The sequence below is a fragment of the Schistocerca cancellata genome, chromosome 9 (assembly GCF_023864275.1).
Source record: "Schistocerca cancellata isolate TAMUIC-IGC-003103 chromosome 9, iqSchCanc2.1, whole genome shotgun sequence".
Lineage (NCBI taxonomy): Eukaryota > Metazoa > Arthropoda > Insecta > Orthoptera > Acrididae > Schistocerca > Schistocerca cancellata.
Genome location: NC_064634.1, coordinates 227,071,358 through 227,088,845, shown reverse-complemented (window position 1 = coordinate 227,088,845; position 17,488 = coordinate 227,071,358). Strand labels below are relative to the sequence as shown.

Below are 17,488 nucleotides of genomic sequence, written 5' to 3'. Positions count from 1 at the left end.
GACGCTTATTACTGCACATCAGCATGATCTGTCTCCACCTTTCGCCTTTATGACGGCTTGAGCTCTGCTGGGGAGACATCTGAGTTACGTAAATTGAAAGCGGAGAGTGGAAAAAGGAAAGCTTTATGTCAATTGCATCGGGACGTTACCGGGATTCGAACCCAGGATCTCCTGCTTCCTTTTTCTGTTTTCTTAGTTTTTTTCTTTTATTTTTCTTTTTTACAGTGTTCTACCACTTTTTTTAAATGTGGGGTTCGAACTTACAGTTCCTTTCGAAAATCAGAGCTTAGACGTGGCGCCTTAGGCAGTTTACTTCCTTTTCTCTTTTTCTTTTTTATTCTTTTAATTTTTCGTTTTTTTTAGTTTTTTCTGCAACAGAAGACTTGAAATAAGTAATAAATGATCCCTTCTTGAAATAAAGAATAATGTCTTCCTTTAGTGATAAACTTAAACGCCTTCTTCTTATTATTCTTTTAATTTTTAGTTTTTTTAGTTTTTTCTGCAACAGAATACTTGAAATAAGTAATAAAAGATCACTTCATGAAATAAAGAAAAATGTCTTCCTTCAGTGATAAACTTAAACGCCTTCTTCTGCTGTAAAAAGTTGCAGCTATAATGATAAAGCAAATATTCTCAATGAATATATGAAATAGCTAAAACCAAAGACTATTCTATGAATTGAAGGAACTTCTTCTCGATGTCTGTTCGCTCGGAGCTTACTTGAAATTCTTTTATTCTCAGTATTTAGTTCAAGATTTTACTGTCATGTTGTCTCAAATATTCCCGTACTTCGAAGGGTAGTACACGTCAGGTTTGATTTTTGTTCAAAAAAATGGTTCAAATGGCTCTGAGCGCTATGGGACTTAACATCTATGGTCATCAGTCCCCTAGAACTTAGAACTACTTAAACCTAACTAACCTAAGGACATCACACAACACCCAGTCATCACGAGGCAGAGAAAATCCCTGACCCCGCCGGGAATCGAACCCGGGAACCCGGGCGTGGGAAGCGAAAACGCTAGCGCACGACCACGAGCTGCGGACTTGATTTTTGTACTTTCAACATTGCAGCAAAGTCAGCAATCGTGATAATCAAATATATAAGAAACTATCAGCCTCGAGTGCGGTAATGAAACCAACCTTTACGTAGGTTACAACCCAAATAATTGAGCCTTTTTCAGAAGATGTACCTGAATCTATAACTTGTCTAAGAGGACATGGTCTAGAAATTAGGCTGTTTTAGTTTTATTTCTAGACCATACCCTCTTAGACAAATTAGAGATTCAGTTATATCTTCTGAAGAAGGCTCAATTATTTGGGCTGAAACCTAGGTAAAGGTTGGTTTCATTACTGCAATCGAAGCTGATGGTTTCTTATGTATTTGATTTTAAAATGTTCATATTCAATACAATAGCAGTAGTCCACGAAACTCGATGTCCGATTTTGAATGATGTAACCAATGGTGTGGCTTAGCATCCAGATCGCAGCGTTGTATTTTGTTCGGGAGTAGCGCAACCTCTGTGGCCACAGAAGTTCTGTCCTTCCAATGTGTCTTTCGATGGAGCGATCGATGATTGCCAGTCTCCTGGATAAAGGATCAGTAATTTGTTTAGCAGTCCCACAGGTGAGTCGGCGAATTAAAGTGTCCACAAATCCACAGGTAGTACAGGTAGGAGATGTGGAGATTGTTATTAGTAGGTATTCTATCATTGGCTTCCACGTACCAGGTGCATCTGACAGCACTAGGCGGGATGTCAGTGAAGATATTCCTCCAGATAATGTTCCACTTGTAATGTTGCCATTTATGGTTCAAAAGGTTCAAATGGCTCTGAGCACTGTGGGACTTAACATCTGAGGTCATCAGTCCCCTAGAACTTAGAACTACTTAAACCTAACTAACCTAAAGACATCACACACACCCATGCCCGAGGCAGGATTCGAACCTGGGACCGAAGCGGTCTCGCGGTTACAGACTGAAGCGCCTAGAACCGCTCGGCCACACCAGCCGGCCTGCTAGTTACGTTCCACCTGTTGCTTTCAAGAAATTTTTGTCAGAAGTCGCAAACTACCTTGTTCGCCAGACCGGTGGAACTTGAAAGGGAAGAACGGTCTTTATATGTGTAACTGAACTCTAAACAATACTCTCCACGTATGGAAACATTCGAGGAATTACAATGGGAAGCGCAAGCCGATTTAGGCTCCATCAGTTTAATAAGATACTGGTTTTGTTGTCTTTAGGGGTCTCAAGAGACTTACTGAATGAAACTTACTAGGCATTTGCTTTAACCATTGCGCCGCCTGGACACAATTTTATCGCAACTGCTCGTACTATCTCTGCACGCCTGTCGGCCGACCCACATTCCCACCAAGAGCGAGCTATCTGCTGTCGCTATTCATGTACTCCGTGCTAACTACTTTGAGATTCCCGCAGGAGGTCGGATGTGACAGTGCTTTCTCACTGAAGGTGGTTTATTCATTGCCCATCGAGGCGATGCAATTAAAAGAATGTGTAATGTTTTTTTTTTCTGATATGTGCGAAAGAACAGAGACCACGCACTCATTCCCGCAGGAGGTCGGATGTAACAGTGCTTTCCCACTGAAGGTGGTTTATTCATTGCCCATCGAGGCGATGCAATTAAAAGAATGTGTAATGTTTTTTTTTCTGATACGTGCGAAAGAACAGAGACCACGCACTCATTCATATAAAGGTATCGGAATGTTTGTGGGGACTGACAACCTATTCTCCCTGAAGAGCCGAAACCAGAGAAGGTAGTGTTGTTGAACGCTGGAATCTGGAGTGAAACAGACGTTCTGACTCTTCCGGAAAGTAATCTATTGTGTTCTGGTCGGGACTCTGGACAAGTCAGTCGATTTCCGAAATACTATTGTCCTCAGAGGTTCTGCTTTATGGCAGGGTGCCCTGTCATGCAGATGCAATTAACCATCGTCTTCGAACTGTTCCTTCATTCTATACAGTATACAATGCTATCAAATGTGTTGATATCCTTCCGCATTAAGCGTTTTGTTAAGCGGAATAAGGCAACAACACCCAAAACACGAAAACCAATCCCATACCGTAACACAAAATTTTCCGCATTTCACTTTTAGTGCTACACATGACCTCAGATGTTAAGTCCCATAGTGCTCAGAGCCATTTGAACCATCTGATGCCTCTTCCAGGGGAACCACCTTTGAACTTTCGACAAAAGATTTTGTTGCAGCATCTTTAAGGCACCACTTAGTACCATCTCTTAGAATGAACAGTTTAATTTAAAGATACGGCAAGAATAGAATAAGATAGAAAGTTTTATAATGCTAGTCAATAACAAACACGAATCGAATATACTGTGCTCGGAGAATGGTGCGCGCATTCGCCGTACCGAAATGGACTGCACGATGCAATCGGAAACCCGCATACTCTGTGCTGCGCTGTGCGGGTTTATATAACCTCAGGCAGTGAAGCGCAGATAGCAAAGCGACGAAGTCCTTCGAGGCAGTTAGAAGTGTTTGTGGATGAGAAAGGGATGGACAGAGCGTAGTGGCATGTTCACTGTGCTTGTAGATGAGACAGACAGACACACACAGAGAGAGAGAGAGAGAGAGAGAGGAAGCATCAGCACAGCCGCTGCGAGCGTGTGTAGGGACGAATATGAGACGCCACATACCTACTCGTACAAGCTAAATTCTTCTGTTTGATATAAAACCAACGCTGATGTGATAGTTATAAGACTTGTTTTTCTCGGCGTGTTGCAAAACTTTATGTGCTTTGTTCTTTAGGTTGACATTATTTTCACGGAGCCCTTCTTGTGGAGCCACAGGACTCAATGGACGCTTTCAGAACCGTTGCTCTACAAAAGCGATGTTGCTGGTGCAGGGGAAATAAAATGCAAATGTAATTCTGTGACAAACCAGGAAGATCACCATGTCACGATCTGTAGCTCTTGTAGATATCATACATCTCCCGTCTCCATGGTGCATTCCAGCCAATATTGATAGCGTCACTGTGTCTCGAATAGGCAGTAATAATAATTTAAATAATAATATTATCGATTGCATGTACTCGCAAGGATAGCCCAGAGTGCTAACGCGCTGCTTCCTGGACTCGGGTAAGTGCACCGGCCCCGGATCGAATCCGCCCGGCGGATTAACGATGGCGGCCGGTGTACCGGCCAGCCTAGATGTGGTTTTTAGGCGGTTTCCCACATCCTACTAGATGAATACCTGGCTGGTCCTGCCTGAGTTACACGAGTTGCCGACATTTGAAACACATTCGCACTATTTCACGATTCACACTAGACGCAGACAGCGGGGGTCCACTAATTCCGTCCCGGGGGATACGGGGTGGCGGCAGGAAGGGCATCCGGCCACCCCTTAACTTAACTATGCCAAATCCGTACTTAACCCTGTCGACCCTGCGCCCAATGCTGGATAAAGGCAGTAGCAAAAGAAGAAGATTATCGACTGAATGTAATGCCAAAGTAGACGATAATCATAATATTAACGCTTTCCCTTGACTTTTAAGCACACAATTATTGTTATTGCTGGCATACACGGGTGCACCGTCGAATATTGGAATCAGTTCGGCTTTTATCGGCAGTCGTAAGACTTGTGCGGATCTGATTAAAGAACATGGGCATGTATTACGTATCGACAGTATGCAATGAAAACTTCGTAACTCCATTTCTTTATAAATTTTGCAGTGAAGCAAAAACGGTTCTTAAAATATAATACAAAGCGATACAGACAGTTGCTACAAATGTAACTATGTAGTGTAAATATAGTTATTGACAAACAAGAGAAATCCATGAAACTTCCTGCCAGATTAAAACTGTGTGCCAGACCGAGACTCGAACTCGGGACCTTTACCTTTCGCTGGAAGAGCAGTGCTATTTCTTCGGCATAAAAGGTGCGGCGTTCTCTCCTTTTGTCGGTTCCGGATACGAAGGTATATGGCGGTGCTCTTCAGTACGGACTTGTCGCACACGTTAAGAACAGGGTAAGTTTCGAATGTCTTCCATTTTTTGGCCGTATGACCGAGGACTGTGCCGTAAGGTCGGAGAGTAAGGGAGACGAAATCTGCTGGAAATGAAAATGCTATCTCCAACGCGCGCACATTTTGCATTCCCAGTTTAGTGCGTTCAAGCGTTACCACATCCACATTTCCGTCAGAGTGGCAGAATCTGTAACCTCCAGCCGAGCGTCTGAGAAGTTTGTCTCAGGCCTTATCGACAGTTGACTTAAGATACATAACGCTGGAGAAGATAGACAAGTGGATACCCAGCAGCTCTTCCGGACCAACACGTATCACGTCTCATAAAAATCTATGTACTTCATGGGCCTTGGATCTAGAGTACGTTGCGTCAAACTGCAGATTGTTCCTGGCTTTCCTATAAGAAAGAGCCATCGATTGTCAAGAACATAAGCAAGATACACAACACTAACGTGGCGTAGCGGTAACAAGAATAGACCTGGAAACGCGACTCGGAGCTGCTGGTACGTACGGAACCGTTCCACAGCTGAAGGCCGAATGTGTACCATTTGGTTATCCGTGCACGTCTCGCAACCCGACCCAAACTTCCATACGTCGTCAAGCATGTGCCTTCTACAGCCTGTACATCCATTATGTATATTCCGTACAGGGGAGATATTTTACTTGAAAGTGGATTGCCTGATGTCGCCAGATCAGTATGATATTGCAGTGCCTGTGCTATTCCGAATTACAATGCAAGTTCCTTCGGACAAACGTACATTCATGTTATAATATCTTCTCCCTAGATTAGTGACATTTCTAAAAATTCTTTTAAACTTTTTAATTCCCAAAGTGCTATTCTTCTTTATTTAGATGTGCCTGAAGATGCAACTCTAGCGTTGGATGACCTACAGTACTATTACAGGATCATACAAGAACTGTATGTGGTTTATTTTTCATGAATGCGTGCCTTCAGCTGGGGATGCCTTATTTGCAAAGTTTGTAAGTAGGCTGTTTAGGTTTTTATGTTGGTAACGCCACGTAGCGCTCTGCATGAAAATAACTGACTGGGCTGTATGCATTCTGTGGCTGGTTTGCATTGTTGGAATTATCTCTATTGTAGCGTTGGGCAGTTGGAGCTGAACCGCCAGCAGTGGTGGATGTGGGGAGAGAGATGGCAGAATTTTGAGAGTGGACGATCTGAACGTGTGTCCGTCAGAAAAACGAAATTTGTAAGATATATATATATATATATATATATATATATATATATATATTTCATGACATCCGGTCTTACAAATTTCTTTTTTCTGACGGACACACGGAAATTTGTAAGACCGGATGTCATGATATATATATATATATATATATATATATATATATATATATATATAATGAATTTTGGGCATTATTAAGGTAAACTATAAGGTAAATACATTGTTTGTTCTCCCTCAAAATCTTTCATTTGCTAACTATGCCTATCAGTAGTTAGTGGCTTCAGTAGTTAGAATCTCTTATTTAGCTGGCAGTATTGGCGCACGCTGTATTGCAGTAGTTCGAGTAACGAAGTTTTTTGTGAGGTAAGTGATTCATGAAAGGTATAGGTTATTGTTAGTCAGGACCATTCTTTTGTTGGGATTATTGAAAGTCAGATTGCGTTGAGCTAAAAATGTTGTGTGTCAGTTTACTGTTGATCAGAATAAGTAAAGAGAGAAACGTCTGAGTAGGTTCAGTTTTGCTCAGCTGTTTGAAAATCAAATAACGTAAGAGGTTTACCAGCATTGTCACTCTCGATTTTTCAAAGAGACGTTTCAAGTTTGCTGTTACGCCAGTATTATTGTGGAACCGCTTCTTCCTTTCATCTTCACCGACCACAATGGCATTTTCCTGGAGAATAAACGTCCCTACCATAAGGCTAGAATCATGTGAGAGTGATTTCACGAGCATGATAGTGCTCTGACGTTGTTGTTTCGGCCAACAAATTAGTCAGATTTGGAAAACCTCTGGGAGACTATCGGGCGCCATTTCAGCTCACATCATCATTTTCATCATTGACTCGCAAGCCGCCGACGTGGCGTCACCTAAGAAGGACTTTCAATACGGCGGCCGAACTTCCCAAAATGGGGGCTCCCGGCCAACAATGCCATACGATCATTTTTTACATTTACGGTAAATGCGTCACCTGTGCGTTAACATCTTGTGCCACATAGCTGTAGGGACCTACCAAGAACTTGTCACATCCACGTCACTTTGAATCGCTGCTGTATTACAGTCCAAAGATCGACCAGCCCACTATTGAACAGATCATAATGTTTGGGCTCATCGACGAATGAGACATCTCCCACATTAGAAGATACCGAAGCACGTCAAGAGAAAGTAATGAAAGGCTTCGAAATCCATTGCAGATAACGTAAACAATAAAGGTAGCTGAGGAGAAAACTAATACGAAAATAGCCTATGTACTTTATTGTATCAGAGTGGAATTGGTTATTGGTGTAGCATACAGGTGACTTGGGCAGACCACGAGGCAGATGGCGGTTGCGCGGCTTACCTGCCGACCAGCGTGCTTGAGCGAGGCGAGCCGTGTGAGGATGGAGCTGCCGGCGGCGACTCGGCGAGGAGCCGCTGAGTCCTCCTCAGAGGAGGGACCCGAGTGCAGCCGCGAGTCGTCCGCCGTCGTCGGGGGCGACAGGCTGGACCTGCGGAAAGCCGAGCAGCTGCTCACGCGGGCCAGCACACATCACGAGTACTGACCCCTGGAGGTATCGGCCAAGCTCACACGTACTTAACTACCGTAACAGGCATTACGGATTCATGCCGTAGTCTGATGTATAACTGACACCACTCGAAGTTACTGAATTGTCCCATACCAAATTTTAAGAACTGTTCGATACACGTTTTCCTGTGGTCTTTAACAATGCTTTTTTCTTAAGAGGCTCCGGAACGCCCTATACTTTCAATGTTAAGATAACGCTTATAAATTACATCTTTCCTCACAAAGTATTTGAGGTAGGAAGTTGAACTTTTTACAGATTATTTATTGGAATATGGGCTACAACTTAACACAGGGATTTTACAAAATTTTAGTTCAGTTATTAAAGATGATTTTTTTTTCAATTGTAATGAAAATTCACAACATTTTTTTGCAATTTTTTATGTATATATTCAAAACTATACAGTTTTTTGGAAAAATGCTGTGTTAAATTATGCAGAAGGTACTGTGTAACATTTACTGAAAGTTTGAAACAAATATGTTTGGAAGATCCTTAGAAAACATGTAATTAGTATGAGAAAATAAAAGTTTTGGGAATCGAGCGACAAAGATTGGATTAACTTTTTAGTGCATTCCAGGTCCATAGGATGGATTATCTTCATCCTCTGCAAACTCCTCCTCCAGCTTCCTCTCGTTCCTCCTCCTGTTTACTCTTGCTTGTATTTCTAGACTCTTTACAGCCCTGTCTGCAGCCCGAAGGCGTTCCTTGTCTAAAGCAAGCATCGCTCGTACCATGTCAGAATGTTATTATTTACAGTAATAACACATACCTTTGGCTTTCCAACATTTCTCCTTTTCTTAAAAGCCTTCAGAGGTTTTCTAATAACTTTACTTTTACTCATTATTATACTTCAACAAAACAGAGACTCAAGAAACCGAATTAATTACGAATATTTTCGAGATAACGACAGAGTAAATAAACATGAAACAATCGACAATCACACCAGCGATATATATTGAACCATCACAGGTTAGCCACAACGCATACTTTATCTCACATCACTAAAATGTACCTGATGAACACGGACGTTAATAGTAACACCATTTGACAGCAGTTTAACAGCGCCACAGTGGATCACGCCCATGTAGAACACATTTCAAAAAAATTTAAAAATAGTTGTAGTCTTCGGAATTGAATAAATTATATATCTATTAAAAGGTAATAGTCTGCAGATTCAGAAAACGCAAAAAAGTAAAAATTGAACTTTTCATGATTTTGAGCCTTTCCGGAGCCCCTTAAATAAAAAAAGTAATATTGCATTCCATTAATTGCTAGGTGGCTGATGAATGATTCTTTTGGATCTTCAGTCTTCTGATAGTCTGACGTGGCCAGTGACAAATGTCTCTCCACTGCCGCCTTTCTCATTTCAGAAGCTACTTTTATCCGACGTCATTAGTCATTTCTCGGATATATTCCAAATTGAGTTTTCTCCTACAAGTTCGCCCGCTATGGTAGCTCTCGGACCGCACCAAAGCTCAACGCAGAAGATGCCATCGCTGATGTTACCAGAAAGAAATTCGTGTGGTACTTAACCATGTGACTGGTGAGGACGAAGGGAGTGCGGCCTCACCAAATGGGTCATCTGTGAACCTAGAGGTTGATGAACACCTCCAGAAGACGCCGAACCTGAGGGTCGCTGATTCGATTCCTGGACGAAGCACTCCGCACCACGCCATAGCCACTTGTCAATAAAGCAACGAGCGAATTCACAAGGAGAAGACCGCGCCGCCGCCGCAGTGGTTCACGGGCACGGTTTTGTATGGCAGAATACGTCGCCTGGCGCTCCGTTGCAACACGAGCGTCGCCGTTGTCAGCAGTCACGCACAATCTCGCGCCGCACCGCTCCCGCGAGGAATTGATCGAGTTAAGACACACTGTATTAATCTGTTTGTTTAAAGGGTCTTAGGTGTCAATAAATGACTGATAGTGGAACCACCAATGTTTCACTCACGCCTCACATAAGGAAGGAACCCAATCCACCGCCAACAATGTGTTGCATTTCCTCCCGCCCTACCTGACAAAATAATGACCTTTGCTTCCGTCTCTCACTGACGCTCAGTATCGACCGGCTACATTAGCAAATGGTGACATATGTAGTAACACTGATTATTACGTTGTGTACAAAAACACAACACATTAGCAGACCAAATACGGTGTAGGAAAACCGTTGACATTTAAAACTGTTTCCAGTCTTCACAGAATGGATGAATACAGGTCCCGTATGGTTTTCAACGCAGTCTCATGCCAGACTTCCGGAAAATGGTGTTGAGTTCAGTCGTGCGATGTCTACTATGTTGTGTCCATGTACTGCTCTGAGAACAGAATGTCTGTTGGCGAGACTAGAAGAACTATGGAACGAAGACGCAAGAAACGGAAATCTTACACGTATTACAGATAGGCAACTAATCAGCTGCCACCGGACATTACCTCACCTGTGAGCATAAAACGATATACATGATACCAGCATGGTGGGGCAGGAACGAACTTATGGGACAGTGTAATAGAGAAGGCAGACGGGTAACAGAGGCTGATAATTTTATCAGTAGGGATAGAAAATAGTTCAAATGGCTCTAAGCACTATGGGACTTAACATCTGGGGTCATCTGTCTCCTAGACTTAGAACTACTTAAACCTAACTAACCTAAGCACATCACACACATCCATGCCCGAGGCAGGATTGAACCGCCCTTAACCTCTCGGCCACAGCAGCCGGCTCAGTAGGGATAGAGGTTTTAGCTTCAGCATTCAATCCCAACCTCATTTTCCTTCAATCACGCTTGTCCCATGGATCCATGCTCAATACGAAGCTTTAGAGTGAAGAGTTTTATCTTACGTCATTTCCCCTACTTACAGGTTTTTACCTTTTGGCAGAAAGTTTGTGTTCGGTACGCATTTCTGTTGTCGACTTTATCATTTGGTAGCGCCGGGAAATAACTATTATGGTGAAGCGCAGGTTGTAACGTTCAAAGGGTGGTTGGACTCCATATAGAGAACAACGAAATCTGCGATTGTCACCTGTTAAAAATAAGTAGCGAAGTTATCGATATTATGCGTAAACGGAAAATCACAACTCGAATGTAAATCCCAGAAACTTGTAAACCCATTATCACTGATAATTCGTTAATTCCCTTATTATGTTTCATATTTTTAAGACAGACTAAGCTGGTAACGATGAAGTCTTTTCTTTATTTGTAATAACTGTTATACCAGTTATTGAATCTGATTATGATTATTATCCTCGTTAATTGATATCAGTTTTTTCTCTTGGTGGCATAGCCTTAGACTTTCTTAGTTTACTGCCTGTAATTGAGCCTCATGTTAATGATTTTTTAGTTCATTTGGTTTTTCTTAATGTTAAAATACTTATTTATAATGATTTTCTAGGTTCCTTCTTTGTTTATCAAATAATTCTTGACGAGTGGTTCGTTCTTTAGTGTTTCTGTCTAGTTTTATTTTTATGATTAGTGTTTATTCTTACATTGATTTCAGTATAATTAGATATTATTCTGCTGTCGATAATTTTTCTTTTAGTTTAATTTTAATAACATTCTGAATGCGTTTTTTTAGTAATTACTGGGAGACGTTCAGTATATTTATCTTCCCTATGGTCAGTCATAACTTCATACTGTGTGTTGAGGACTGTGTGCACTGACTAAACGTTATGCCGATATTCCGTCTAGAGTGAACAAATCACCATCTGACGGTGACGCTTAATTCACCTCTGTGAGGTTCCCTTTACCTCTAATGTCAATCAAACTACAAAACAAACAATGGGCACAACGGTGACGTTACTAAGACCAATTAAGAAAGCCAGAGAACCCAGTTTTATTCAAAGACACATTATTTCAACGGAATATGGATCCATTCTTTGCAACTAACATGCCGGTGCACTTCAGATTATGATAAAAACTTTATTTCGGTTTTAGCAATGCTTAATATGCAAATTAACCCTTTTAAGAAGAATTGAAGGGAAAGGAGACAACGATAGTCAAATGTTTTGAGTACTGGAGAGCGGGATACAAGAATCTGATCGGTGTTATGATCTACAGGAAAGGAGGTACTGTTTTCATGAAAATGGCGACGACCGTTAGAGTCCACTAAAAATTTGAACGGCTCCTTCTTCTTCAAAGAGGCGCCTTGGTACGGAAGACATCCGCCCTGATTCCTGTAGGCATCAAATCAGGTTTTATCCGCTTTCTATATCGGAGCAGACGGAACTTGATCACTGTCCATCTCAGCAGTTGGTAGGAAACACATCTTTTGACGTCGGAAGCTTAAGCCGGTATTCCACGACACACAAGTCAGATGTACACGGCCTGCCAACTAGCGGCAGAAACGGTGAAGCTGCGATTTCAGCAGACTGTTTATACATCGTGGAGAAGTAGGAACCGTTCTATTTTGCCGAGGATCCGCTCGTGCACAGTAGAACTGTACGTCAGTATGTGCAGAGCGCAGCATTTCGAGCGGGCGTTCTGCTTGTTATTGTTTTCATGCGTGGTCAGTAGACGGGAAATAAGTGAGCTCTTAAGGACTCTTTTGGCTATTGCGAGTGATATTAAAAAAATTTCAATGAGTAATTTTTTGTAAATATGGTAATAAAACAAATGAAAATTCTTTTTTTGTATTACTGTTGAGAAAAGTATATCTAACCATAGCTTCTTTGTGTAGAAATGATGTGAAACAAAGAAAGTATATGCGTGCTTATTGAGGCATACAGCAAGGAAAAACATCTGTACGGTGCTATAGATACGCTGTACCGTAATAAGGTACGTCTACAAATGTTTAATTCTGAAACTATTTTTTAATTTAATGTACATATAGTTTTAGCTTCTATATGTGTTCATATCACTTTAACTGGGAAAAGTAACGCGTGTGATTTATTTGACTGCATCATTTGTGTTATTTCAGTATGCTAGGAAGAATAAAGTTGAGAGGATAGCAACAAAACTTAGATCAGTTGTGCCAGACGCGACCAGTCATGACTGTAAAAGCCAGTCTGTATCTTTGCTGTTGCACTATTGTCATATAGCTTCTCTCATTACTGTGTCATCAGTGCAGATCCCGTTAGCTACGGCCGACAAGGCACACCCATTTTGCGCTGATAACCAAGCAGTTGAGCGCCCCACAACCCAAATTAACGTCCATTCTGACGAACTTCCTATATTCCTATACATCTTCGGGCCTCAGCCCCTTGATTAACAGGGAGTATATGTCCCTGCCTTCGGCCCTTCTGCCCAGCCAGGGTCGAACCGACTTGCTAGTGCTATCGTTACTTCGTTTTCCTGCCCTTCTCCTAAAGACTAAGGCGGACACTGTCACGGCAAATGTTGCGTAGATAATTGCATCCTCAGTATCTAAAATGCTGTGAAAAACATAAACATAGATAATAATTTTCTTGCACCAACATGACGTAAAACGAAAACTTTTGTCGATAATTCTGTATAATAATAACGTAACTTCATTATAGGTGCAGAATGTAAACAATAGCTGCTTAAAAATACGAAACTATGTCCGTCAGAAGTGTCGATTCGAGTGGATACCAGCTACATAAAAGTGGCAACTTTCACACTCAGCGAGTTAACCGACGTAAAAAAAACCTGTCCTTCCAAATATGTACCCTTGATGTGCTTGGATGTTAGGTGTATCGCGTAACATAGCTAACGAAAAAGTTTGTAGTTCCAGACTTGTGCGCTTGTGGCGCTGGTGCAGACTTGTATACGATAGGTGTGTCGTGTAATATTGGCTTCAGCGAGGTGCACTCATTCCGATTTCCTAGGCCATGTCAACGACACTTACGCTTCGACAATCAGCGGTCGTAGTTAGTGATGCGTTCGAAAGACCCCAGCAAATATCATATTCGGCTACTAAGCATCTACCGCATAGAGTCTAGTTACAGTTTTGCTGTTTATTATCTTGGCCAGAGACGCGCAATGGCACCGGCGGTGGATTGCGTTCAGATTAATGTGAGAAAACAACTGCTCTGTGCATTTTTTCAGCTTGCTGGATGCTGAAAGCAACCATCTGAATCACCTTGAGGTAAGAAGACATTGCAACCACTTTTGCTTTGTCACCTCGACCGCGCTCTCATGGGTTCAGTGCTGTGTTTAATTTCAAATCATTACCCCGCAGATAGAATTTAGCCTCTAGTATAACGGATCGTTGTCAACCACTTTGCTACTATCTCCTGTTTAGTAGTTTACAAGTAATATTTATCTTTCTTTAAGTACCTGTCAATATTTTTCGTGTCATTTTCTGAAGTGGTTTCTTTATTGTATTTGTACTTTGTAAGCACTCACTGTTCTTGCCAAAGTGTGAATTCCTTATTTTAAATATATGAACGTTTCGTGATATATTATGAGAATACGACAACATATTTAGACCTTCACATGGATATACCATACATGGAGCCTAATAAGAGCCCGCAATTGTTAAAGGGCTTTAAGTGGAAGAGAACATGCTCACGGTCTCTATGCGGATCTATCATGTACTTCAGATGGCCTTTGAAACGCATATTATGACGAACAGACATGCCATAGTGGCCAATTCCGTTTCCCTCCGTAAGTATCAGTACTTACAGTGGGACTCACTTTAATACAACAGGGACTTAAATACGGTAGCGTCTTACATACAGATAAAGTCGTTACACCGACAAATTTGCTATCAGCATTGCTGCTTTTAGAGAATCATGTGATCAACAGTATCAACACTTACTTGAAGTACCAGATGATAAACTGTATTGCAGAACTATACCACCGTAACAAGAAAATCGTCACAGTGTAGGTAAAGGGGCATCATGTTACCAATATCAATGAAATTGCCGACCCTTTTTGTAAAACTGTCATCCACCATGAGGCAAAGAGGTACCGGCAAACTCCTTACACAGACCTTGTGCAAGACGTGTGGCAGCAGGTGAGAGCCTCGTTGAAGAGTAAGTGGTGTCTATCCTGAAGTGTGGAGGAAGACATTATGCCGATATGATATCAAGCATCCCTGCACGACCGTGGCACTAACTTGGTATGTACCACAGAAAATCCCTGGTCACCAATTTGTGCCTCCGCTTGCACCACCGGTGTTTCCGAGTGAACTTCCACCGATTACAGCTGATCTCTAACCCCCACAACAACTTGAAAAGGAGGAGAACATCGAACACTTAATTTTCGGCCGCCCATTGCGATACCACGCGACAACTGTGACGCTTAGTGATTCGTGGACAACAATTTCCACTAGAATGGAGACACTACGCACAACACAGGACGTGTCACTGTATAAACGTATATATAATTAAAACATAGACGTATTACAGACACTGGCTGCGAGAGGGCTTTGATTTAAATCAAAGGGGAAGTGAAAACTTGTGCCGGACCGGGAGTCTCTTGCTTACTAGGTAGATACGCTGTTCTCTGCGCCGTGTGGACACAATGGTCATCACACTTACACGAACTACTCTAGCACGCCTTCAGTCGGACCCGAAGTTTCAACTTATCCATACCCTGCTAACGTAGTGACCCTAGCCCATTAACCTCATTACTCGCAGGTGTTTCGCCAATTTCTGTAAGAGATCGAGCTTGTTTCACATGCAAAAAGAGCAGATAATTGGCAGCCATCGCCTTAATTATATATATATATATATATATATATATATATATATATATATATATATATATGTGGTGTCTGTTCTTTCGGAGATGTCAGAAGGAACAATCATATATATATATATATATATATATAACTTTGAGCAGCTGAACATATCAAGACTTAATTAATATGTATACAACCAGTGTAAATATTGTGTTTGAGTCTTGGGTTTGTGTGTGTGAGTGCGTGTATGTATGTATGTGTGTGTGTGTGTGTGTGTGTGTGTGTGTGTGTGTGTGTGTGTGTATGTGCGCGCGTGTACGTTTTTGTGTGTTATTGGATATGTCTTAATTCGTAGCATGTCTCGAATCAAAGGCTGGCTTAGTGGAGGTTGCCACCTGCTGTGTCTTGTTACTTGTCATATCACTCCTGAGAGAAGATAGATAGCTCTCGCACTGCATTACATTTATTTAATGTATCGTATCGCAGATCATATCGCGTGACTGAGAAGCATACCTGATACAGCACAAGGCGGAGCCTCTCCTCTTTCTTCTCTTAAACCGTAGGTCATCCGCACCAGCAAGATTACAGTTTAGGCTTACCGTGCTGGGAAACTGACAACTACTCCACCCATGCTACAAATCGTTATGACAGGATCAAAAGGAATAACTTTGGTTTTTAACGAAATTATGAAATAACAAGATGGTGACTGAGTTTGACAAGGAAACATCATCAACCTGACCACGTATTTTAAGGGAAAAGAAAAGCATGCTTGCAAGACATCAGCCTCAGCAATCGATCCCACTCGCAAATCTGGACCGTTATTCTGATAGCATACAATTATGACCTTCTGGACATACATTAAAACATGTGTAAACACCAGTTGTGACTTGCTCTGCCCCACTGCAACTGATTAACGAGTGACTGTGACGTAGTGCACAGTGGAGTGCATAAGACGTTTGAAAAATGGTGTTGTAGCATTGGTAACATACTTCGCTTGTCGTGTCAAAGTGCGCGGTTTATAACTTGTAGGTGGTGCCAGAGATCTTTCTTTGAACAATTTTGTGTTGAAATTTAGAAAAGGAGTGTAAATGAGTGAAACTTATGAGTATTTTATTAAAGAAGTTGTGTGGTGCTGTTTAATTAGCAACTTCGCTACCGTGCGTTGTCTGCTTTCCATTTTGAAGCTGACTCTTTTGAAGTGACGTGCATTTGCAGGAGATGCGGTATTCCTCAGCGTAAATGATTGATTAATTTGTATATCTAAAATCATTAACTAGATTTCATCATAATTCTTAATTTGCTAAGGTTTATACATTAAGGCAGCATAATATTAACGAGAATATTGGTAAAATAATATTGAACCAAGCAATGTGTCCCAGAAATGTTGCGGCAAACATTGGGGGGAAGGGGGGGGGGGTTGTAGAGGATGTTCTAAGGAACAAATCGATGGTAGGAACCCATGTCCAGAAAGTCATCCAATGACGCTACAGAGCGTCGAAGTTATAGACGTGAGCGCCTGCCACTAGACCACACCTTCAGCAGCAAACATGACTTTGAACGCTGACGGATCGTAGTCGGAGCATGTCGCAATAATGTTTGTTATTGAGTGATCGTGACTGAGTGCCAAGATCGCCGTTGGAGAAGATAGAGCTATCTGCTGCGTAGAAAGCATTGGAGATTTTAGAGGGTTCCAAGAGAAAAGTAAACTGTGGATGGAATCCCTGTTTGAAGCCTTCATCCACTGAGGCAGCAGAGCACCACGTTCATAGGAGACAACGCTTTTCTAAGCGGCAGCTACCTTCGTCTTTTACACTGGTAATCTTGACAATCAGTCACTATCACGAAAAAGCAAACCACACTGCAAGACGCTCCGCCGACAATCTGTCAGCGTGCAGAATCACGTTTGCTGCAGAAAGGGTGGTCTATTGGCAGGCGCCGGCAGCTCTAAATTCGACGCTGTGTGGCGTCGTTGGATGACGTATCCGGAGACGGATTCCTATTCTGCGTCCATCTCTATATTCCCTCGAAGTTCGTCGCAACACTTCAGGGACACCCTGAAATATTATGTACTCATATTATTGACCTATCTTTCACGTAAATTACCATGTGTTTTATAGCCAGATTTCAAAATTTGTTTGACAGATATGTCCATCTCCTCTTTCCTCGT

General features: G+C 41.9%; 1 protein-coding gene across 1 annotated transcript in view; it reads right to left on the bottom strand.

Moving 5' to 3' along the window:
• The window catches only part of LOC126101300 (nascent polypeptide-associated complex subunit alpha, muscle-specific form-like), a 131,011-nt gene that overhangs the window by 76,999 nt on the left and 36,524 nt on the right, over positions 1-17,488 (bottom strand). The window contains exon 4 of the mRNA XM_049911979.1: positions 7,521-7,668. Coding sequence (XP_049767936.1) covers positions 7,521-7,668 — 148 coding nt within the window. The remainder of the gene's footprint in view (positions 1-7,520; positions 7,669-17,488) is intronic.